We start from the raw sequence: 22,702 nt of genomic DNA, 5'->3' as shown, positions 1-22,702 counted from the left end.
ATGGCGGGCGGAGGCGGAACCGCCCCGCGCGTCCTCACTGGCCCGCCCGCCTCGTGACGCCGCCAATCGGAGCCGGGGTCACGCGCAGCCCCTCGAACCTCGGCCAATGAGAGCAGCGATAGAGGGGTGGGGGGCGGGAGCGACGGGCCGCCATGGCAACGGGCGCCACGTCGGCGGAGCGTGCGGGCCCAGCGGGAAGAAAGCCGCGCGGCCCCGGGAGGGCGGCCCGCTCCGAGCGCACGGAGACCCAGTGCGGCCCCGCTCCCCAGCGGAAAGCGGGGCCGTCCCGCAGGCAGCCGGCCTCACCGGCCGCGGTCACAGCAGCTCGTGGCGCCACGCGCGTCATTTCGCAGGGGCCGCGCCCCCTCCCCGAGGAGCCGCCGTGAGGACGGGGCGGTTGCGCAACGCGGCCTGGCCCTCAGCCCACGCTTACGGGCAGCCGTGAGGCACCGCTCCCGCAGGGAGCCGCAAATCCGGCGCGGTCCCGCCGCCTCCCGGCCCCGCCATGTGGATGACGCGCGAATGAAGCTGGCTGCACGCTGCCGTGTCTCCAAGCGTCATTTATTGATCATCGGGGAGGGAACGAGCGCACGGCCGCTCAGCGTGACGGGGTACGACGGCTCACACCTAACCCGGATGGAGAGCGAGGTCACGGATCCGGACAGGGGGAGGAGGGGCTGCGCCGAGTGCTCGAGGAGGACGAGCCAAGGTGTGCCTTGCCGGCACCGTGCTGAGAGAGCAGCGGGGATGGAGCTGGGAATGAAGATGGGATCTGGCCGTGCCTCAAGCAGTGACCCAGAGTTACTCTCCCTGGATGTAATAAAGAGCTGGAAGCGCAAAGAACTTTATCTCTCACCCTGCTCGCACACATGCACACACACAGCAGCTGAAACTGGCTGCTGGATTTCATTCCACCTTCGGCCCTCAGCTTTAAGAGCCAGGAAAAGCCCTGCACAGGGACACCGCTCACAGCTGTGCTGTCTCCAGAGACTTCACCTTTCATCCTTTTCCCTGAAGCAGATTTCTCCCCAGATGACACCTTCTTCCAGCCGCAATTTCCTCTCCAGGCGCTGCAAGAGCTCCACAGCCTGCACTGGGAACATGACCCCAGTGACAGCTGCAGCACCAGGGAAAGACCCAGCACTGCTGTAGAGAAGGACAGCTCATAGGAGGAAGCTCTACCTGCAGCACAGACCAAGAAACCTGCAAGCACCTGGGGGAAAACCTCAACACCTCACCCCTTCAGCAAGTAGTACTGTGAGACAAGGAGAGCCATGCCCATCCACAGCCAAACAGTCACTTTAGATCGAACCATCACGCACACTCAGGTACAATCTAGAGTTAAGGAACACAGGCTTTAGCAGGGCTGGAACTTATGCCAAACCACCAAGAGCTCACTGAGACACCAGGGTGAGTTTCAGAGCCTTCTTCTATCAAGCTGCAGACAGATGGTGACAGATAATGCTAAAATGCTTCTTTTCTGAGGAATTTCTACACCTCCCTGCAGCCTGCAGGGAAAAGTCAGGGACTGGACCCAGTGACAGAGATCAGCATCTTCAACTCCAGCCAGCAGGGAAAAAAACAAAAAAAAGCCAACAGCCTTAGGATTTTTTGCTCGAATCAGCACTCAAGCCTGGTCTCATTGAGTGAGAAAATGTGACGGCAGGAGTTTGCATCTTCAGATGTATGTAGTTCCTGGCACAGCTCTCACCTTTAACCAAAAATTCAAAGCCAACTGCCTGAAAAGGAGATAAGCTTGAAAGAGAGCAGAGCAGCTCCCAGCACTGGAGAGATGCACAGGTCCCACCATCGCTGAGAGCCTTCCATGCTACCATGGCTGACACTTAGCTGGGCAGATCCCTCAGCCCTGCCTCTGCCAGCTGAGGCACAACACAGCCAGCTCTGTGCTGCTGACATAATGGCACTGAACCTGGGAATTCCTGGGCCAAAGTGCCGGTACCAATGGCCAAGCCTGCCAGAGACAGCAAAAACTCAGATCTGAGGAGGTCAGTTACTACCTAGCAACATTTAGAGCACTTGATACAAATTAAACACTGCTCTTCACATAGGAAAAAACCCTAATCCAACCATCATCTGGATCCTCCCAGACAATAAAGCTGCTTCACTGCAAGGACAGTTGAATTAAAAGCAATGAATCACACACCCCATCTAAGCAAAGCTGCTTTACAGCTACGTACACCAAAGTAGTATAATTCTGGGTACAGTCTGATCAGCAAATCATACCTTAAAACACACCGTGGGATTTTTATTCCTGGAAAATCTACCACCTCAAAGGCTACAGAAAATTCAGAGATTGGTCCTTTCTGGGTAAGTTTGGCAAGGGCTGTAGTAGACAGGCCTCCACGCCAGCACAGAGACTAGTGAAACGCTACAGATGTTGGTTCTTCCAACACACTGCACACATGCACACACAGGGCAAAAATCAGGAGGACCATTTAAGTGCAGGATTCCAGCAAGTCCAGCATCAGCAAGATGCAAGAAGTAAACTGCAAGGAAGTAAACTGCAAGGTAATTCAGGTATTATTAACTGTCAGAGACAGTTTTGGGCAGCTGCCTTCAAGTATTCCAGCTGGAGAAAAGAATTCAGGAGGGTTTGTGATAGGAGGGCTCTCCTCATCACTAACTTGGTACCAGGGCTGCATGCTGGAATATGCTATTCCCCTCTGTGCAGGGCTGTCTGTCCCTGCACACAGACATGGGTCTGTGTGCCCCTGAGAAGCAACCATCTGGCTGCTCCATGCTAGCAGCTGCTCTAGGGATCTTTTGCCTGTGCATTAAAGCCACATGAGCAGAGAGGGGAGTGGTGATGCTGCTCACCCAGGTTCTTTCTCCAGAAGCCTGTGGCTGTTGTCCCTGACCACTGGGAAGGACATCAATCTGGCCAGTTAAGAGTCATTACTGACCAAGCCCTTTCCAAACAGGATCTCAGATTGCCTCAGGCCCTTTGTGCAACCTATTAAGGACCAAAAGTGTCAGTGCTTCTAATCTACAACAAGTCTAGTGGGTTAATGCAAAAACAAAATGCACAACACAGAAAAGCCAAGCGTGGAACCTACAACAGACAAATACATTATTTCTTGTAAGACTCTCAGGCAGAAGTCCTGCAGACACACAAAGAATACTGCACACCCCTTTCCAAAAGCATCACCTGAAGACACTTGCATATTACAGATGATTTGGCATCAGAGCTCAGAGCGTCAGTGCCAGCACAGGGTGCAGGCTAGAAAGATGACTCCATGTGACAGTTTTCACATCACCTCAGGCTACAAAGTGCTTACAGGTTGTGTTGGGACTGAGGCTGGCACTGCTCTGACGACATTTAACCACACCCAGTCAGTCCCTGCCTATCCCACACACACAAGCAAGTTCAGCTCAGCCATCCCTCGCTCCCCGAGCCCAGCATGCCATCTGTGCCAGGTGAGACATGCAGCTCTTCTCAGATCACCAGTCAGTGACAGGGTAGCACTGCAGGCTCAGCAGGTACCATTTTCCTGCTTCCTTCCTTTTGCTCTAAGGGAAGTGGAGACTCAAAGTCTTCCCAATACAATCTTGAGAGGATAAGAATAGTGCTTCTGCTCGATTCACCACAAACAGCAAAGGCAGGGAAGCCTTCTTCCTCCCCATTAGAGGAGAGCACAGGTATCATAGGAAAGCTTAATAAAGAAATCCTCTCCGCAGAGCAAAACCAGGCTAAGGCCAGGACATTCAGTGGTCTCACTTCCATCATTTGAAAGTGCTTGCTGAGACCTGCTCTACCTGCAAGGCTCCCGCAGCCACCTTCCAGTCACCGCAGTGCCCGCAGGGGCAGGCAAAGCCAAACATCCAATGTAAACAAGCAAGCACTACACACACATACACACACACAAGCACACGCTTAAAGCCATCCAGGCCTCCTCTGCACATCACAAAGCAGCAGTAAAGGTTTCAAAGCCCGTTTCAGTCCTTTGCATCTCTCCTTTACAGATGACTCAGAAGCAGGGCTAGGAAGCTCTTTTGTACATTCAACTGTAAAATACGTGAGGAAGAGGAGTGAGACAACTCTCCTGATTGTTGCTACTGCCTACAGCAAGTTTTGGTACAGATATCCTCTCTTATAGGCACTCAGTGGGTAAAACGTAGCCACAACAAACTTGCCATCAAAAATCTTTCCAGTCAGCATTTTTTTGGGCAGCTTTGGAATCACCAGCATTTGCATATTCAACAAAGACCTGAAAAAGAGAGAGGAAAAGTAATGCCCCTGGGGCACCATGCCACCTGCCCCCCTCCCAACTCTGCAACTGAGAAAACAGTCTCTAAGCAAATTTTTCCCCCTCCATCTGTGGAGGAATCCAAGGCAGTGGAGCTAAAAAGGAAGAAGATGCACCTCTGAGCTGCAATTTCAATTCTCACTCCTCATTTCTGCAGACGGTGTGTTTTGTAGGGTGGGAGAAATTATGGTAATGCTCTGCATCCTCAACACTTCCTCTCCTACGCATTGGTTTCTCCCATTCTCTCCCATATTCCAGACCCTCTTCTAAAGCTGTTTTTGGGGTCCTTTCAGGTTAGGGAACTCTACATATCTGGGAAGGAACGTGTGCTGTCCTTCAAGACAACCAGTTATTTTTAGCACTGTTGCCAGTCAGGAGCTGAGAAAGCAGTCCTGCAGCACACAGAGTGACCATGAGAATGAATGCACAGCCTTTTCCCTCCATTCACTTACTTGGCCTTTACCAGGATTTTCCTTTGGAATAAGCAAGGAAACCACTGGTCCATATTTCTGACACTCCTCCCTTATGTCTTCCAGGATATCTGAAAAGGAAAGAGCTGGCTGTCTTTCACTTTGCAAACTAGAGTGTGCTAAGAAACAACCAAAGGCTAAATGAACACATCCAGAACTTCCAGTCAACACAATCTTTTCCTCTCCAATTTAAAATCAATGATCAAGAATTCCCACCACAGAAATTGATACTGCTCAACAGCCACATGTAACAAGAGAGTGTCTGAACTGAGCCCCAGTCACAGACGTGCAGGCAGGGAATCCTTGAGAACAGACAGTACTTCTCCTTGCACGTGAAGCCTGGCCTTCCAGTAGCTAAATCGTTCAGGATTTGTGACTTATTTTTGGTTATGGCACTTGGAGGAAGGGATCTAAAGTATCTGCTACAAAGCAGTCTTTGTGTGAGCGGAACACAGCCTTTTAAACTTCTATCCCCCGAGATCTCTAGCTTGTGCCCACTCACTGGGATTGGAAAGCAAGCAGAAAAGTAAATTCCACAAGCATGCCTTGTTACCTATCAAGTATAGCTTTGTTACAGTTTAAGAACTCAATTTATTTCAGTTCTCTTATGAGATCTTGGATAACTCAACCAGTAAACTATTGAGGATCCTGCTCCTGGGCTCCACAGAGTCCTGTGCACGTTCTGCAGAAGCTCAGAGCCACAAACACATTACAGGTTCTGTAAGCACTTCAACAGATAGGAAAATTTTTTAATATCTGGGATTCTTTAAGAATTCCCTATAAGCTCTGCATTCTGGCTCAATCTTTCAGTCTTAGCCTACTTTTTGTTGGCACAGCTGACCCTTTTGGTATCAGAGCTCAGCTGAGAAGCTCATTATTCTTGCGCCTGTTAATTGCTCCTCTGGTTGCTCTCTCATCACCAAATCCAAACAAAACAGTTAAGAGGACATTGCTATGTGGGAAATGCAGAGCACACATACCAACCTTCATATTCTTCTTCACTCTGCAGAGAAGCATCGCTTAGAACATTCAGCAGCCTCAGCACAGGTGTGGGGAGCATCACCAAATCTTCGATATGGGGAGCTGTTTGACACCCACAGAGTTAGAGAAAACAAAAGAAATCAAAGGAGCACAAAGACAAAGCTGATTCAACATGCACTCCTGTCATACACAAGAACTGGCTGCTGTTTGCAATACAGCTTTGCTTCCATCTATTATTACCTGCACTTACACAGACAATGTATTTTCCCCGTTTCCAACATATCTGCCTGTGCACAGATACATTCTCCCAAAGGATTCAGTACAATCTGCAATTATACTGAGGCCAGCACTTGAAACTGCTTTTGAAATTACCAAGCTAACAGCAATTAAGACTAGCATTGTGCCTGCTTAGCTCAGATTTAGAACTTGATGAGACTCAAGGGCTATGATAGTTGAGCAAACTACCCCTCATATACAGCAATGAGAGAAGATGAAAGAACTATTCTGCAACCTGCTCCTCCTGTTACTGGTACCAGACAAGCTAGAAACAAGCCAGACAGCTTGTATAACTTCAGTTCTTAAGCTATGCTAAGGCACAAGGCTCAGCTGATTCTACACTATATTCAAGTTCTTCCCTTAACATCTTCAAAATCCAAATGCAACATGTTGTTTTGAAGACCTGCACACGATCTTGCAACAGAAAAAGGGAAAATGATGGATTACATCAAGCAGTGCTAACAAGTTCAGGCCACATAATGAAGGTGAGATCCTGTGAACAACTTTACAGGAGCAGAAATCAAGAGAAGGGAGACAAACAAACACCTACAACTCAGAGCCACCTGACAAATGCATTTCTTGCAATACTTTTCTGTCCTAGGGTGTACTTTTTGTCTAGCAGCAATGCTCCTGTTCAGTCCCAGATGATACCAACCACACTGACAACACAGCATGCTGCAGTCTACAAGCAATTCAGGAAAGGAGCTGAGGGATTGGGAAGTAAAGACTTGGCTGTAAATGACAAGGAAAGCCATTCTCAGCTGTCTTTGCTCTAAACAGAACAGCTGTGTCCAAGTGAAAGGTAACAACGGATCATATTCTGCCTTCGTAGGAAAGCAACTGTAAATGCTTCTTTGTGCAGACATGCTTACGTATAACCTGGGCAAAGAAGACAACCAGCAACTAAGAAAAATTGAAGCTGTTGTATAATCTTGTAGCACTAACCACAGAAGCACCTTCCTAGTACAAACAGGTACAGTTTAAGGCCTGTGTGTTCAAAATGACACCAGAAAGCAGTGCCAATATACTATTCCCTCTGCTCTAAAGCAAGTCTGGCAGAAAGGTTCAACTCCTTTTATGGAAGGTGGCTTTGATTACAACAGCCACGGTTTCTGAAATGCGAGAGAAGTTTTAAAACAGGAATGAGTTTGTTACTTTTGCTCAATATGCAGAGACCCCAACATCTAAACGCAACCTCAGAAGATGCAATATTTAACAGCTTTCACTGCAAGCTACAGCAAGTAGCTTAGGAAAAGTAGGGCTCAGATTTAAGGAAAATGCTAGCCCATCAAGAAGCTGGATGCATTGATTTATGCTGCAGAAAAGATGGACGTGGAGCTTTTCACCAGTGCTCCTGAGAGCAGGGAAGCTCTGAACAGTGCTACCGTATTGCTTTTGGAACATGAAATGCAGAGGGGTATGAGCCTGAACAGGACTGTCACAGCCCATCTTTTGCTGACAGCCTGCAATCCACACAGGGAGGGTCCTGGGGATATACCACCTTTTTTCTCTATCGAAGAGAAATCTTCAGATCAAAGAGAGGTGGCATCTGTCTGACCTGCCACATGGACACCACAAGAGGCAGGCCCTGACTTGCTCCCTGCTTTCCAGGCCCAAGATGGGCTCCAGCACCGTGAGAACACATTGGGACTGCTCAGCCTGCAAAGAGGAGGCAGCAGCAGATGCGACCACCAGCTATTGCTCATATTCCTGGCTTCTGACCTGGGAATCTGTTAGCATAGTAAAATCCATCCACCTACCATAAATAGCATTGCACGCTTCAAAAGCACCTTAATGGTAATAATTCCAGTTAAGTACCTTGGTTATTTCTGTCCCCTTGGTTGAATAATGCTGTCAGTGCATTCTCAATCAGTTAAATCTGAGCAGAATTTACTGGGAAGGAAAAGTGACAGCCCACACATCCACTGGGACAGAGCAGTGCTGAGAGCAAGGACAGCACTCGACCAGCCTGCTGCAGTACCAGAGGTCTGACAAGTGCCACAAAACCAGCAGCAATGAGGACAAGACAGGAAACAAATGCACAACCATGTGAGCAAAGACAACGTGCACAGCTTACCAAAGGGAATGCTGAAGAATGGGCTGCACAAAGCCTTTTCAGCAGAGGCTCGCTTGCCTTGGTCACAATGAAGCATGCTGGAAGAGAAAAGACATCCTTATGCTCTTGCATTCAACATTCTTTCATCAACAAATTCAATTTGGGCTAGAAGGCAGTACTGAGGAATATCCTATCTTTAGGGCACTTATGGTACGAAAAGAACAGTCAAGAGCACGTCTTCCAATTCACAGCTTAATCACACCAGAAGGATTCCTTGAGAGCATCTGCAAAGCATAATACAAGAGGTGTTGCTCTGAGATGCATTTCAACACCAAGTTAAGGAAGTTTCTCACTTACAGGTTTACAATGAACACTATATGTTCCAGCTTCACCTCTCCAAGCTATTCCACCCTTGTCTCAGATGTACATACATCTACAGTCACACAAAAATGACTGCATTCCAAGGAGCACCCACATCTTGTCACAAATGGGATTCAAAGCAGCTAATAACCCACGGCTTGCCTGAGAGCATCCCCAACTGAACTTGAGAAGTGGCTCTCTGCCAAGTTGTGGCTTCATGCGCTCTGCAGCTTCAAGGAACGGTCACAAGTCAGGAAGATCTCTTCTGCAGACCTCTCAGCACAGAGTTGCACAAATACATTTGAATCCTGTCTGCCCCCTTTTTGTTTCTGACAGTAGTCCCCCTAAAGCAGCAAAGTTTTCACTGCACTGTTACTTTTCCGGTTTTATCCAAATACAGACTCACTGGTGTGAAGTGTGAAGTGCTGACACAGATAATGCTTGCACTTGTTGCTAGCACAGTGACAAGGGCATTTAATAAAAAAAAAAGTGGTGGGAGTAGGCTTTAAGTTGCCAAGAGCGAGGCACAAGACTTCACAGGGCACATCTTTAAGCAACATTTCATAAAATGCAGTAAAGGTACCTTTTAATAAGGTCTCTGAGGTGATAAGCTGGAATGGCTGAATTAACCACCCCTTCACTGGCAAAAATGCGATCAATGATGGCAGAACTGTTTGTCTGAAAAGAAGCAGCAGCAGTCATTAGGGATGAAAGCAAATAACAGTGCAAAGCTTGCAATAACCTAGATTCTGGGAGAGGTGGGTTAAGCATCATTTTCTGAACTGGATGCAGAGGGCTCCGACACTCTGGTGTTACACTAGAGATCCCTGATGCTGCAGGCTCACCTCAGATTGAGTCATTTGCCCATGTGAAAGCCGGAAAGCATCATGTGTACACAGATTTGTTCTCACTGAGAACCTTATGATGTTGAAAGGATACTGTTACTGGGAAGGGAAGCAGGAAACAAAGTTATTTCACAGAAAGGAGAGGACAGAATCCGGCTCAAGGCTCATAATACAGAGCCTTCCTCTTGTTTTCTCAGGATAAAGACGTAGGAGAAAAAAATCCCAAATTCAAGCTAACACAGAATCACAGAAACATACAGGCTGGAAGGGACCTCTGGAGATTGCCTAGTCCAACCCTCCTGCACAAGTGGGTTCCCTACAGCAGGTTAGGCTAGAAAGGGTCCAGAGTTAGACTTATGGTAGAAACAGCAAATAATTGTTGAGCAGCATGGTGCTGCTGAACTAGTCACCACCTAGCTATTTCATTCTTCCATCTGTGCAACACTACAGTCAGAAAAATTCACATCACAGCTCGTGAGGAGAGACAGGCTCCAGAAACAGAGTCCTGGAGCTGTGCAATTTCAGTAGGCTGAACACAGACAGTGTTCAGACACAGTCCTACAGAGCCCAGAGGTCTTTAAGGCTTTGAAATCTTAATTCCCAGGTCAATAGGATTATAGAAACATCAAGGAAATACTTTCTAGTTGCCAGGTGCTACCTTACAAATCTAAGGTACAAATAAGCAGGAGGAGAACTCGTTTGGTGTAAGCCAGCAGCAGTTCTTGCTCACCTTCCATTCCTGAGATTGGACTGTATGTTTCAGTTTCATTCCTGAGAACATTTCCAGTAAAACGATTCCCAGACTCCACAGATCCACAGCAGAGGTACACTCTGTCTCACTCTGGAGCCCTGCCTGTGCTAGGCAGTTCTGCAGTTCTGCCTCTGGAGCCCGATACCCGTCTGTTTGAATATATTTCACATCCTACAGAAGACCAAGCAAACACATGAAGTTAATTTCACAGATACAAGTGCTCTACTCTCAAATGAGTTTACAGATGGGTCACCAAAATACTGTTGCTAAATTTACTGAAAGCATAGTACAGTCAGTACTGTGTGGTCAGAAGGCAGCTCAACTTGCTGCACTGCTGTGTTGATGATGGGAAAAAGAAAACAAAACAATAAGACTACCTGGAAGAGAAAACACCCCCCAGCAACACAGCAGTCATCCCACTAACACCTGAGCTCTCTGAATTACAGCACTGCTGGGAGAAAGAACCTGGATGTCACATCGCATGTACAGAGGACATTGGAAGTTTCAGAATAAGGGTGGATGGAACACACAAAATGTGCTCCATGTACCAGAGCACAAACAGCTCAGTCTGAACAGTGAGGATCAGTAACAGCCTTCATTATTTAAGCACCGATGATCTCCAGAACAAAATATTAGAAGAATGAAGCAGGCATTTAACACCCAGACGAGGAATTATCAAAGCTGCTTCCCACGCACCTCTTCCTTCTCTCCCCTTGCAGTCAGAAGTGCTGCAGCAATCAATACTTGCTCAGCTGCTGTGGCTGGCAGAGGAAAATACCCACACACTGCCTAGTTAAAACAAGACAATGACAGAATCACACGAGGGCTGTTGTGAGGGTTGGGGGGCAGCTCTGAAAGTTTCCCATCCAAGCTCCTACCCACAGCCAACACTACATCAGACAGACATGGCTTTGTCTAGTCATCCTCTGTCCAGTATCTGTTCAATAATACACTGATGTAACTCAAGGAACAACAGAAGAATATGAGACTACTTCCTGGACAAGGCACAAGACTGGGAATTCTTACATAGGGGATATATTAAAACCAAAACAACCTGCTTCTCCAATTGAAAATAAAGTCTACGAAGGGCATTTATAAGCAACAGAGCTCAGCAGCATTTCATGAACCAAAAAAGATAAACTGCACAGTAGGGTGCCCCTCTCTGATCAACAAAGAACAGAACCTCTAGCAAGGTGAAAGCAGCAGTTCAGCAGCCCCACTAAAAGACTTTTCAAGATGCAGACAACACAGTGGTCATTGCCACTGGCAAAAATAGAGAGATGGAATTTCACTGCTACCATGTGAAATATGTTGAGAGATTTACGTGGTTGAGACCTTGCTCTGTGTACAGCCATTCCCTGTTAAACAGTAACTGTAGAAAAATTACGTAAGGATAATGCTGGCAGAGCTGTCAGAAGTGTGAGGAACATGGTCTTGACTAAGATAAGAAATTCACACATATATTCTGCTGAGCAGGGGCGGAGAATAGAGGCTGACATCCAGTACATATTCAAAGCAGGGTCAGATGGTTCATCCCAACAGCCAGAGTAATTACAAGAATCAGAGAAAGAAATTCAGCCCAAAGAGAGCAGATTGGAAGGAATGGTGGAAGCAAATAAAACACGGTCAACTATTAAGATGCAACTCACTGAGCAAGCAGCAAAACACAGACCTGAAGGAAAAAAATATATCTGCATCAGACACAGGACACCAGAAGAGTGGTTTCTGCTGATAGCGACAGATTACCAGCATGAAATGGTGTTCAGCCAAGAATGTGGGAAAACCAAACACAACAAGGAGAAGCTGCTAAGCACACACATTCAAATCAGCCGTACCAAAGAATTCAGACAGGTCGCCCACGCAGTTCTCAGATATTCACAGATCAGTGGGCCTAACTGTCAATACCGGGTAGACCAGTCAAAGAAATACGTGAATGTATGATCTCTGACATGCTCTGAGGGTGAGGAAAGGGACAAGGCAGGATGCGTGTAAAGAAGAGTCACAGCTCACTCACCACCTACCACCCTGTGACTAAAGGCTCATTTGTTAAGAGGCTATCTGATGAGAATTCAGATCAGATCAGATTCCTGATACCCCTCAGAGAAGGTTACCAGGAGAGATGAAAGGCAGTTCCATCGAGCCAACTGCAGAACCTCCTGAGGCTATCTGCAGAAAGTCAAGCAGTCCATGCTTTCAACGGAGGCCACAGAAGAGAATAAAAGGGGCAAAAACAAATTTACAAAAACAAATTTACAAAAACAACCCGTCACCAAAACAAACAAGTGACAGTGAGGGAAGGAAAGTAGCACAAAGCAGGCACAGACCTGACCATGTTGGGAAAGAACAAACGCCACCTAGCCACGGCCAGGGCTTTGGTCAGCACAATGACGTGGGAAAGAAGCATCCAGGATAACAGAAAGGGAAGCTGCTGAAGATAAGATGAAAGTAAAGACAAGAGCAAGGACGCTGCTAGGGATGATGCAACTGGCTGACAGCAAAGCCTGGATTACTACTACATGCGATACGAGATGATAAAAGGAGATCTGACAGAGCTAGCTGCTCCCACCAGTCTGACCACATAAAAAACAGCAAACTTTCCAGGAAGTTGTATCATTAACTCTGGAATCCACAACTGTGCGTAGACACTGACGCTAACCAGAGACATGCACAGGGAATGGGATCACAGCTTCTGTTTCCTGACCCAGCTAACAGTTCAGCCTTCCAGGAAACCCTCAGCACCAGCCCATTCTGACCATGCTACCTCCCCTCCTACACCCAGCAGCTGAAAGCAGCACAGATCCGCACAGCTCAAGACAGAGCGGCTGCTTTTGAGAGCAGAGCATTCCAAACCTGATTCCCCTCTTTGAAGCTAAGTCCAAAGTCGATGAGCTTAAAGCACTCCTCCTCCGCGCTCCACAGGATGTTGCGTGGCTTGAGGTCTGCGTGCACGTATCCTTTGTGGTGCAAGAAGGCCAGGGCTTCCAGGACATCGCGGGCACAGTGCTGGATCATCCACATGGAGCAGCCCTGGTTGCTGGAGTGCAGCAGCAGCTCGGACACGCTGATGTCCAGCAGCTCCAGCAGCAGGCAGCGGGACGGGCCGTTGGCCGAGTAGTGGTTGGTGAACACGCCGTACAGAGTCACTGCAGCGAGACAGGTCGTAAACCTCGGTCAGGAGCAACCACACAGCGATGGCGCTTTTCCCTATCGCTGCCCACCGAGCCGCGGCAGGCAGCGCCGTACGACACCTAGAGAACGGAGCCCAGGAGAAACCCACCCACAGCCCCCCCGCGTGTGGCGCAGCCGACAGGAGCAGCCCTGCCGGCGAGGGCGATACCTCCTGCTCCGGCGGCCTAGGGAGCCTCCAGGAAGAAGGCCGCCGTCAGGGGATCCCATCCCACGCCGCCCCCCGTGCCCACCCTGCAGCTACAGTCCCCGTGGGGCCGAGGCCTCGTATCCCCAGAGCGCCCTAGGAGCGGGGGGGGAGGAGGGAAGGGCGGCCGTTACCGATGTTGCGGTGCCCGCGGAGTTGCTCGAGCGCGGCGCGCTCCTTGCGGAAGCCGTACTCAGCGCAGTCGGCGGCGGGCGGGCGGGCGCCGGGGCGGCGCGCGGGGCCGGGACGGGCCGGGGGCGGCACGAACTCCTTAACGGCGCCGGGAGGGGCCCGCGGGTCCCCGCAGCAGCGCACCCGGTACACGGAGGCCGAGGAGCCGCTGCCCAGCGGCGCCTGCACTTCCCACAGCCGGCCCAGCGCCTCCAGCAGCAGCGGCGGCGCCGCGCCCCACACGCACCCCGACATGGCGCCGCCCGCTCACATCGCCCCGCCGCTACCGCTGTTACCGCCGCCTCGCCGCGCCGACGCCCGCCCCGCACCCGCACCCCGACCCGGCCGACGCCGCTCTGCGGCCGCCATGACACCGGAAGTGGGGCGGGGAGAGGCGGGGCACCGCACCCCCAGGCCGCGCCCACTCACCCCGCCCCGCTATCCTGGCCCCGCCCCGCCCCGTTTGCGCGGGCGCTCCGCGTGTCGGTGGGTTACAGAAAAAACCTTTATTGTGCAATTCGCATCTTTTATCCCAAACTACGTACACACCCCAGACAACATAAATAGAGGGTGCCGCCGGCACCGCTGGCCTCAGGGCCGGGGGTGGGACGCAGCTGTGCGGCTGGGGGGGGTGACACAGTGACCGCTTTCCCCCTGACGCACCCTCCCCATGACCCCCATCATAACCCCCTCACAACCCCCATCATAACCCCCACCATAATCCCCATCACAATTCCCACCGTAACCTTGACCGTAACCCCCTCGAAGCCACCGCTGTGCTCCGGGTCAGAAGTGCTGCCCACAGCTGCCGGTTTGCCCGTTCCCGTGTGGATAACCCCTGCTGTGCATACCCCCGGGCCGAGGGGCACCTCTGGGCTATGAGAGCCTGCGGGCACAGGAGGTGGTGGGACAGAGGTGTGGGCAGGGAGCCGGTGCTCCTGCGGCTGCCCGAGTCGGGCTCTGTTCCCTCCGGGGTGCCTGGGGAGAAGAGATGAGGTGGGGGGTGGAGGATCCCTGCACCGCAGGCCGTTTCAGAGATGCCTCCTGCTGCCCTGGGGCTCTCCTCTCCCCAAAATAACGACCCCAAGAACAGCATGTGGCAGAGAGAGAGGTGTTTGAGAGAGCCAGCCCCCTCAGTGCCCTTTGCCCGCTGCTATTCGAAAGACAGCAGGTCAGGATGGGGACCCTCTGCTTCCCGGCTGGGGGTGCATGGCTCTGCATGCCCTGCACTCCCTGACAACTCCTGCTCCAAGCCCACTTCCCGGAGGGGCTTCTCCGTGCGAGGTGGGGTCTCCAGGCCACCCTTATGGATGAGGTCGGGCACAGGGAGGACAGCGGTGGGCTGGTCCCCACTCGGCCCTGGGATGCTGGTCGTACTGAGCACCCTGGGGTGCTCCGCAGGGGAGATGTCCCTCACTCCTGGCCACTCCTCTGCAAGGTCGGCGTGTGCTGCAGGTGGCTCATGGGGCTCCTCTGTGCTGCTGCCCTCCGGCTGAGGTGCAATGAGCATGTCCTGCGGGGTCTTCAGGGCACGCGGTGTCCGCTTCTTGGTGATGGGAGGTGGGGGGTCCAGCCGGGGAAAAGCATCCAGCCCCATGCTCCTGCAAGCAGAGAGAGGCAGTGATGCTTTCCAACGCAAAGGATTCTACCATGGGTTGTGCAAGGCAGGGACACTCACCCATCCTCGCTTGCTGACTGCCCCATGCCCAGTGCGGCGCCGGCGCTGGTGTTCACCTCCATCACTCCCACATCAGGGGGTCCAGCCGGCTCCTTGCGGCGCAGGAAGTCGTTCATCTTGGCCCCCATGGCCTTGCCCAGGTTACGAAGGTGCTGGCTGCCAGCGGGGCGGGAGGGCTGTGGCAAGGCACCAGTGGGAACGTGCTGCAGGCGTGGGGTGGGTGCCGTGGCAGCACTGGTGTTCTCAAACATACTATGGTCCACTGGAAAAGAAAGGAAGCAGAGAGTGGCTATGAGGCGGGATGCGGGGACTTGATCATCCCAGGGCTGCCTCCCAGCAGCATGGGGAGGACACCATATGGGGACAGAAAGACCGTTTCTGTAGCCCCACAGCTGTGTTGTGCATGCCGTGAGGACATAGTGGGGGAGCAACAATCTCAGGGCACCACATTGCTGCCACCAGCACACTGACGACATCTCTTACCTGACACCAAGCAGCTTGGGAAGCAGATTGTGGAAAGAAAGAGAGAGAAGGTTTGTCAAGGGATACAGCAAGGGGACGCCCCCAGGATCCCTCATTTGCTGGGGTACCCACCGCCTGGGCTCTGAACTGTACATCCTCAAGTGGCACTTTCTACTGCTCACTCACCTTGCTATGGCCAAGTCGCTGGAGCCACGTGTGTGCAAAATCTCACATTACTACACCACCCCATGCTCAACTGGCCTCAGCTTGAATAGACTGAGTCCCTACAACTTGCCCCTTGCTCCCCACCAGCCCTGAGGTTGGAGCCAGCAAGCATCACCTCAGTCATCAGGTTCTCAGAACCCTGATGTGGGCAGAACCTTGCGTTGCAAAAATATTCTGCTGTGTGACATCAGCCATTAGCAATGCCAGCTGGTGGATTCTGGGGCCTCAACAAAGAACATCACAGGGGTAATGGATGGATTTTTCATGCCAGCTATTTTGATTGAGGCCATGCCCCATGCTCCCAGAAGAGGCAACCTGGAGGCAACTCTCTCCTGGGATCAGTGCAGCCTGCCTGGTGAGCACCGAGGATGAATCCAGGCAGGGGAGCAAGGAGGGGTCTGGCTGGATGTACCTGCCTGCGTGGGCAGGAGAGGGGTAACAAGGGCCCTTATGGCAGAAGGTGCATTCTAGGAATGGGGAGGGGAATCCTGCTGTTGCAGTCCACCTCTGCACGATGGTGCTTTTCACCCTTATGTCTTCCCAGCAGGAACCTTGAAAGCTGGGGATGCTGCCTCCAACTGCTCCAGCTCATGGCCCCCAGCTCTGCCCCTGTGTCAGGACAGCACTTCGTGGGACAGTTCCAGCTGGCTGCTGGGTGAGCTCTCAGTGCTGGGGGGATGTCTGGTGACAGAGGCAGTCACCTCCACAATGCATAGAGTGAGACAGACCAACCCATCAGCCAGAGCCCTGGGCAGAGAAGGGCTCTGCTGAACACTGTGCTGAGGGTGGGACTCCTCGTGGGTCTCCAGCACCACTCCCATCCCCATGGGTGCCCATGCTCATGCAGTGACCCTGACTCACTCTTGCCCCTTCCCTCTGCAGACCGCAGCTCCACAGCCTCAGTGGGCAGCGAGCTCCCTGCCCGCACCATCTACAGACCTTGGTGCTCACCGTACAGCTACCTCATCTGCACCAAAGCAGCCTCTCAGCAGCACCTCTCCTCCAGTCCACTCAGTAGCACCTGGGAGTCTGAGGATCCCAAAAACCTCTTGGAGGCCCTCGCCTCTTTGTCCTGCTCTTCAGAGGAGCTCCAGACCCCGGAGAGTGCCAGCAACAGGGTCAGTGTCACCACCGGAGACATCCTTGCAGCTTCCTTGGAGCAGCATGTGCCAAAGCATGGCTACAAGTGCATGTCATGCTGCCGCATCTTCCCCACACTGTGCTCAGTCAAGAACCATGTCCAGCGCAGCTCCCAGGAGGGCTACAGCTGCAAGGTGTATTACTACAAGCTCAAGGCCCTGTTGGAGAAGGAGCACAGTGTACAGGAGACCAAAACCCCTTTGGTGCCTGAGTAGCTCCAGCAGCTGGGCCACTGCCGCAGGAGGGCACTGCTCCATTGCTCCACTGCTGCACAATAAACACCATGCAGATCACAGCCTGCCTGCTGCTCTCTTCGGAGGCACAGCTCTGCTGCAGCCCCTCGTTGAAAAAATGCTTCTCACATCCTTTCAGAAGCTGTTTTCTTTCCCCAGTGGCCAAAAATTCCCAATGCCTGGAAAGCTCTGCGTAGCATCTCTGCGGAGAGGTGTGCAAGCCCCAGCAGCCCACAAGCACCCTCGAGCTGTCAAACAGCCCTGAGATGACCCCAACACCATTTGGGGCACCCCTCTCTCACAGTCAGCTGGCAGTCAGCACAGCTCAGAGCTGCGGGGTCCCGCAGGGGAAGATGCTCAGTTCCAAGAGAATCTGTGCAATGCTGGGGGTGCCACCCCTGTTGCTGGCTGCCAGCCCAGGCTGGCAGAGTGTGGAGGGCAGGAGGAGTATGGAAAGAGAGAGAGTCAGCAAGAAGGAAGAAACAACAGAAAGCCTTGAGAAATAGAAAGATTTATTTAGCAAAAGCCAATCAACTAATGACAACACCCAAGGGTTAAGTGCACTTACATTGACAGATTGGTTTCTCAGATAGACCGAGTCAACAGTTAGTAACACGACAGTTGTAGGAAAAGAAAGGACAAAAAAATATAGCTATAAAACCCCAGTCAAGGTCCATAACAAAAGTGAGAAGCTAGAGAGGCATTTTGTAGGCAGTGCTGGGCTAGGAGGACCACTCACACATACACATGGTGCTGCAGTGCAGCATGGCACTGGGTGGCTCCCAGCTGGCCCTGGCAAGGCACAGGGGGCTGCAGCACCCCTGTCAGCCCTGGGACACAGCTCACCATTCCCTGTAGTTGTGCTGACCGTGAACCCAAGGCTCAGCCCTGCCTGCAGGAAATACCCAGGACGTGCACTCCTGCTCTATCTCCTCTGGAGCTGGTGTGGGGGCTTCCCTGGGCACCAGGCCACTGGTGAGCACATTGAAACAATCACAAAATGATTAGAAGGTCCACCTGGACCAACTCCTGTTCCAGCAAAGCCACTCAGCACAGGGTGCCCAGGCCTACATCCAGACAGCTTTTGAAACTTCCCGAAAAAGAGACCCCACAGTCTCTCTGGGCACCCCGTGCCAGAGCTCAGCCACCCTCGCAGCACAGAAGTGCTTCCCAGTGTTCACACTGCACTTCGTGTTCCAGTTGTCTCCACTGCCTCTTGGGCAGCCCTGAAAAATACCTGGCTCCATCCTCTTTGCACCTCTCTCTTCAGGTATCTAAACACATCAACAAATTCCCCTGAGCCTTCTTCAGGAGGAACAGTCCCAGCTCCCTCAGCCTCTCAGCAGAGGTGCTCCAGTCCCTTCTCCACTTCCAGAACCTCTCACTGGTCTCTCCTCCAGGAGCTCCATGTACCTCTTGCACTGCACCAGTGCCGAGCAGAAGGGCAGGATCACTGCCTCGACCTGCTGCCTCAGCTCAGCTTGGTGTCCTCCAGGACCATCAACCCCACCTCTGTCAAGCTGCTTTTGAAATATCCCAGTGCCTGGGCTTGTTCCTATGAGAGCCAAACTGCACTTCTCCTCGCTCAGCCCCAGGAGGTTCGCACCAGCCCACCTCTCCAGTCCCTCTGGATGGCAGCACCGCCCTTTGGTGGATCAGCAGCAGCTGCTCCCAGGTTTGCTGTCTGCTGTTGTTCTCAGAGTGCCGCGTCACCCAGATCGTCCATGTGGAGGTTCAACAGCGCTGTACCACCCCTGACCTCCAGGGTACACTGCAAGCTGCTGGCCTCCAATTAGTCTGCACAGATGATTACCATCTGGGCCTGGCTGTTCAGCCAGTTTTTAACCCATCCCACTGTCTGCCCATCCGTCCCGTACATCAAGAACTTGTCTATGAGGATCTTTTGGAGACAGCATCAAAGGCTGGAACTAGCTCAGAGATAACCTGCACTCTTCCTTCTGTCACCAACATACTTACAGAAGCCTTTCTTGTCTTTGACGTTTCTGGCCGTATCTAATTCCATCTGGTCTTTAGCTTTCCTAACTTCATCCTGAGATGCTCAGACAATGTTTCTATTCCTTCCAGGTTGTCTGTACTTGCTTCCACCCTCTGTATGCCTCTTTTTTGGGGTCTGAATTTGACCAGCAGCTCCTTACTCATCCTTTTTTTGCTTGACTTTCTCTTTGATGGGATGGACCAGTCGAGCTTGGAGGAGGTGATCTTTGAGTATCAGTCAGCTTTATTGGCCGCTCTTCCCTCAAAGGCCACAATCCACAGAGTTCTTCCAGCAGATCCACAAAGAATGCTTTTCACTCCCCTCCCTGACCTAAGAATCTTAAGAATTCCACCATCTTAGGGTCACTGCAGCTAAGGCTGCCTTTGACCTCCACATTCCCCACATGCTCCTTGGTGCTGACACAAGATCCATCAGAGGACATATCCTTCCTTCCCACTAGGACTCTCTAGCTCCTGACAGCTCTGCTACCTGCAGTGCCCACCTCCTCATGGGGTGGACAGTGCACAACACAGCCCTTGCACCCCCTGGGGTCTCACCCGCACCCTGCTCCTCCGCCCCGAAGGGACTGGAGCAGGAGAAAACCATGGACCTTCCTCACAGCAGGGTCAAACACTGGAGTAGAGCAAGAGCTTGAGTCTGGGAGATATGCAGCCAGGGGTTAGATGCAGGCAGATCAAGCAGAGACAGCTGGCAAAAGGAAAAGCAGCAGGCAAGCAGCAAAGCAAAGCAGAAGCAGGATAGGAGGGTGGAAGATGTGGAAGACAATCATGTCAATCCTGTCTCCCCATGTTTCTGTAAGGAGCAGAGGGGTTATCTGGTTTGCATCCCTTCAGCTGTGTTCTCAGAGGCTGCAACAGTGGGCAACTAGTAAGTGTGCTGCAGAACAGGGAGAAGCTCTGGCTCCTTTGGAGGTCCCCAAGAACATCTATCAGCCTCTTAGGGGCTGGTGGAGGCCCTGAAATTCTGGATTAACTCTTCTGAAGATGAAAACCAGACACATGAAGGTGCCCACGTGCACAGTTATTTGTCACTGTGCCACCCACGAGCTCCCCGCGTAGGGTGCCCACCTCTCCCATTCCAGCTCAGTACAGGCACTGAGCCCTGCACCAGGCAATTCCCAGCAGTTCCTCATGACTGGTGTCGCCTTCCAGAGGGGTCCAGAGCCCCCCTTCTCCATCCTGGGGTCAGCATGCACCCTGAAGCAACCACCATGAATCCAGACCCTGCCTGGGAGCAGGGCTACCCCAGCCACGTGATGGGCTACACAGCCACCAAGTCACCCTGCAGAATAACCCCTTCTGGGGAATGTGAGCGTACACTGTGCCCACAGCAGCTAGGGAAGGAGGAGATCTTGCTTCCCATGGAGAGGCTGTGCATGTCTGTCTGCACGCACACAGCCATTGCCAGCAGTGGTCTGGTGGCAAGCAACCGCATAGAAATGGAATGGTTTGTCTGTAAAGCCAAGCAGGGAACTGGCAGTAGCAGTGGTGCAGGGAATTGCTTGAAAATACGACTTGAGAGCACCAGAAAGGCTTTGATACCTGGTAGCAGTACCAAAGAGCTCCGGAACTAGGCAATGAGGTAAGGAGAATTCATCCTCCCTGTGCTGTGCTCCCCAGCTCTCACTGCATGCACATTTGTGCCTCCCTATACACTTCACAGCCCAGGAGAGGAGCAGGCAGTGCCCAGCACCCTCTGTCTGCCCAGGCAAGGACAAACTCTGCCCCACAGTGCCACAAACCACAGTGCCTGCAAGGAGCTGCCTGTGCCTGGCCATACTGTGCAACTTCCTCTTATCCCTCACTTTTCCAAGCTCCTTCCCAGCATTCCTCCCCCCTCACACACTCACATCAATGGGGCACCATCTCTCATCCCAGTAGCATAGCTCCAGCCTCATCTCTCACCATCTCTATCATGCAGGAAACCAATTCATGCTGGCTCTTTTGTCCCTCCTGTCCCTGCCCCATACCTGCTTTCTCATTCCTCCAGCAAAAACCTTCTCCAGTTTCATTGCTCCATCCAATAGTAACACTGCTAGCAGTGGCTCCTAACCCATCACGGTTGCTGAGCAGCAATGCCAGCAGCACAAGGAGCCCTGCAGGGACTGCTGCTGAGAGCTCTTTGCTTCCCTTGCTTCTGATCTCAAGATGCAGCTTGGGAGGACATGGGGACCAGGGAGCAACACAAGCCTGGCATGAAGCTGAGGGTGCTGAGGGCTGGCTGAGCTCAGGACAAGATGACTGGCAGCAGGGAAGGAAGATTTGCCCCCTGTTCCAACAGAGATACTGCAGTACCACCACATCTACCTCCCTAAAGCTGCTGTGGACTGCACACATCAGGGTCCTGGGCACAGCACAAGCCAGGGAGGGAGCTGCCAGCACGGCAGCATCACGCACCATGCCCAGCTCTGGCCCCTGCTGCCAACCAGCGCCACGCTCCCTCCACCATCCCTGGGGGTCCCGGCTGCTCTGTGCCACCTCTTGACATCCCCTACACCGCAATCTCATCCTCCAGACTGTCACCCAGGTCCTGCCGGGGCTGGACGTTGAGCAGGCGTGGCGGTTCCTCCTGGGACCAGGAGTCGCGCTCCTCGCTCTCGTCCGTGTTGGACTCATACTCAGAGGCGATGCCCGACTCACGGAACTTGAGGAGCTCCAGGCTGCCCAGAGCCGGCTCTGGGGCGTGCGACCCCGAGCTCGGCAGGAAGTGGTAGCACTCCAGCTTCACCAGACAGTCGTTCCTACCTATAGGGCTGCCCAGGGCGCTGGGGAAGCCCGAGCCAGGGCCCAGCTGCGGCAGGTGGGTGTCCTCGGGCTGCGGGGTGGTCGGGTCGCAGAGCACGGGGAGGACGCTGGAGCGGAAGGTGATCTCCAGCAGGCTGTCCTGGGAGCCTGCTGCAAGAGAAGGGCATGGCTGAGAGGCAGGCAGTGCCACCCTGTCCCTCCCGGGCATCCCAAGGCCACCATGGTTGGCTGTGGATCCACAGCCTCAAATGCGTGGATGACAGTGGCATGTGTGCCAGGAGCTGCTGGCCTGCAGAGAGCCAGGATGGAAAGCTAGCTGCCTTTCCCTGGCTCCTGCAGGCAACTGATGGCCACATCTACTGGAAAAGAAGGTCAAGGAGGGTCTCTCTGGCAAGGAGGGAGCTGGCATAGACGTGCAGCTGCTGGGGAGAGCAGACATACAGCTAATGGACATGTGTGATGGCCACCCCACACCTCCCTCCATCCTGCATGCAGGTGTCCGACTGCACATGCACAAGCCAGGCCAGAATGGCACTAATATTGCACCTCCCCAGAAAACATCAGAAATGCACCAAAAAGTGGGGTATAACACCCACGTGCTCCCCACGGACCCTACCCCTAGCCCCTCTCACACAGGGGCACTGGTGCTGTG

At 52.5% G+C, this 22,702-nt stretch overlaps 2 protein-coding genes across 7 annotated transcripts in view; both read right to left on the bottom strand.

Annotated features, from left to right (window-relative positions):
- Positions 1 to 545: 545 nt before the first annotated feature.
- UHMK1 (U2AF homology motif kinase 1) lies at positions 546 to 13,828 on the bottom strand. Its single transcript, XM_042873794.1, is given in 9 exon segments — positions 546 to 4,183; positions 4,185 to 4,229; positions 4,721 to 4,809; positions 5,723 to 5,821; positions 8,073 to 8,149; positions 8,995 to 9,089; positions 9,987 to 10,178; positions 12,858 to 13,150; positions 13,515 to 13,828. Coding segments are annotated over 9 exon segments (1,284 nt in total). The 5' UTR covers positions 13,807 to 13,828; the 3' UTR covers positions 546 to 4,081.
- A 439-nt stretch (positions 13,829 to 14,267) lies between these two features.
- LOC122181246 (nitric oxide synthase 1 adaptor protein) overlaps positions 14,268 to 22,702 on the bottom strand; it is a 31,022-nt gene continuing 22,587 nt past the window's right edge. For 3 of the 6 annotated variants that reach the window (XM_042873635.1, XM_042873637.1, XM_042873638.1), the window contains 3 exons: positions 22,051 to 22,200; positions 15,230 to 15,491; positions 14,268 to 15,152 (listed from right to left, as the gene is read on the bottom strand). In XM_042873635.1, coding sequence (XP_042729569.1) covers positions 14,705 to 15,152; positions 15,230 to 15,491; positions 22,051 to 22,200 — 860 coding nt within the window. In that variant the 3' untranslated portion in view covers positions 14,268 to 14,704. Of the gene's footprint in view, positions 15,153 to 15,229; positions 15,492 to 17,784; positions 22,201 to 22,702 lie in introns of those variants that run through there. The other 3 variants (XM_042873639.1, XM_042873640.1, XM_042873636.1) reach the window with 2 other exon arrangements.

Source organism: Lagopus leucura, unplaced genomic scaffold (genome assembly GCF_019238085.1).
Source record: "Lagopus leucura isolate 7727_CA_CO unplaced genomic scaffold, USGS_WTPT01 Super-Scaffold_100009, whole genome shotgun sequence".
Classification (NCBI taxonomy): Eukaryota; Metazoa; Chordata; class Aves; order Galliformes; family Phasianidae; genus Lagopus; species Lagopus leucura.
Note: the sequence above shows the minus strand (reverse complement) of the source record. Positions and strands in the feature narration are given on the sequence as shown.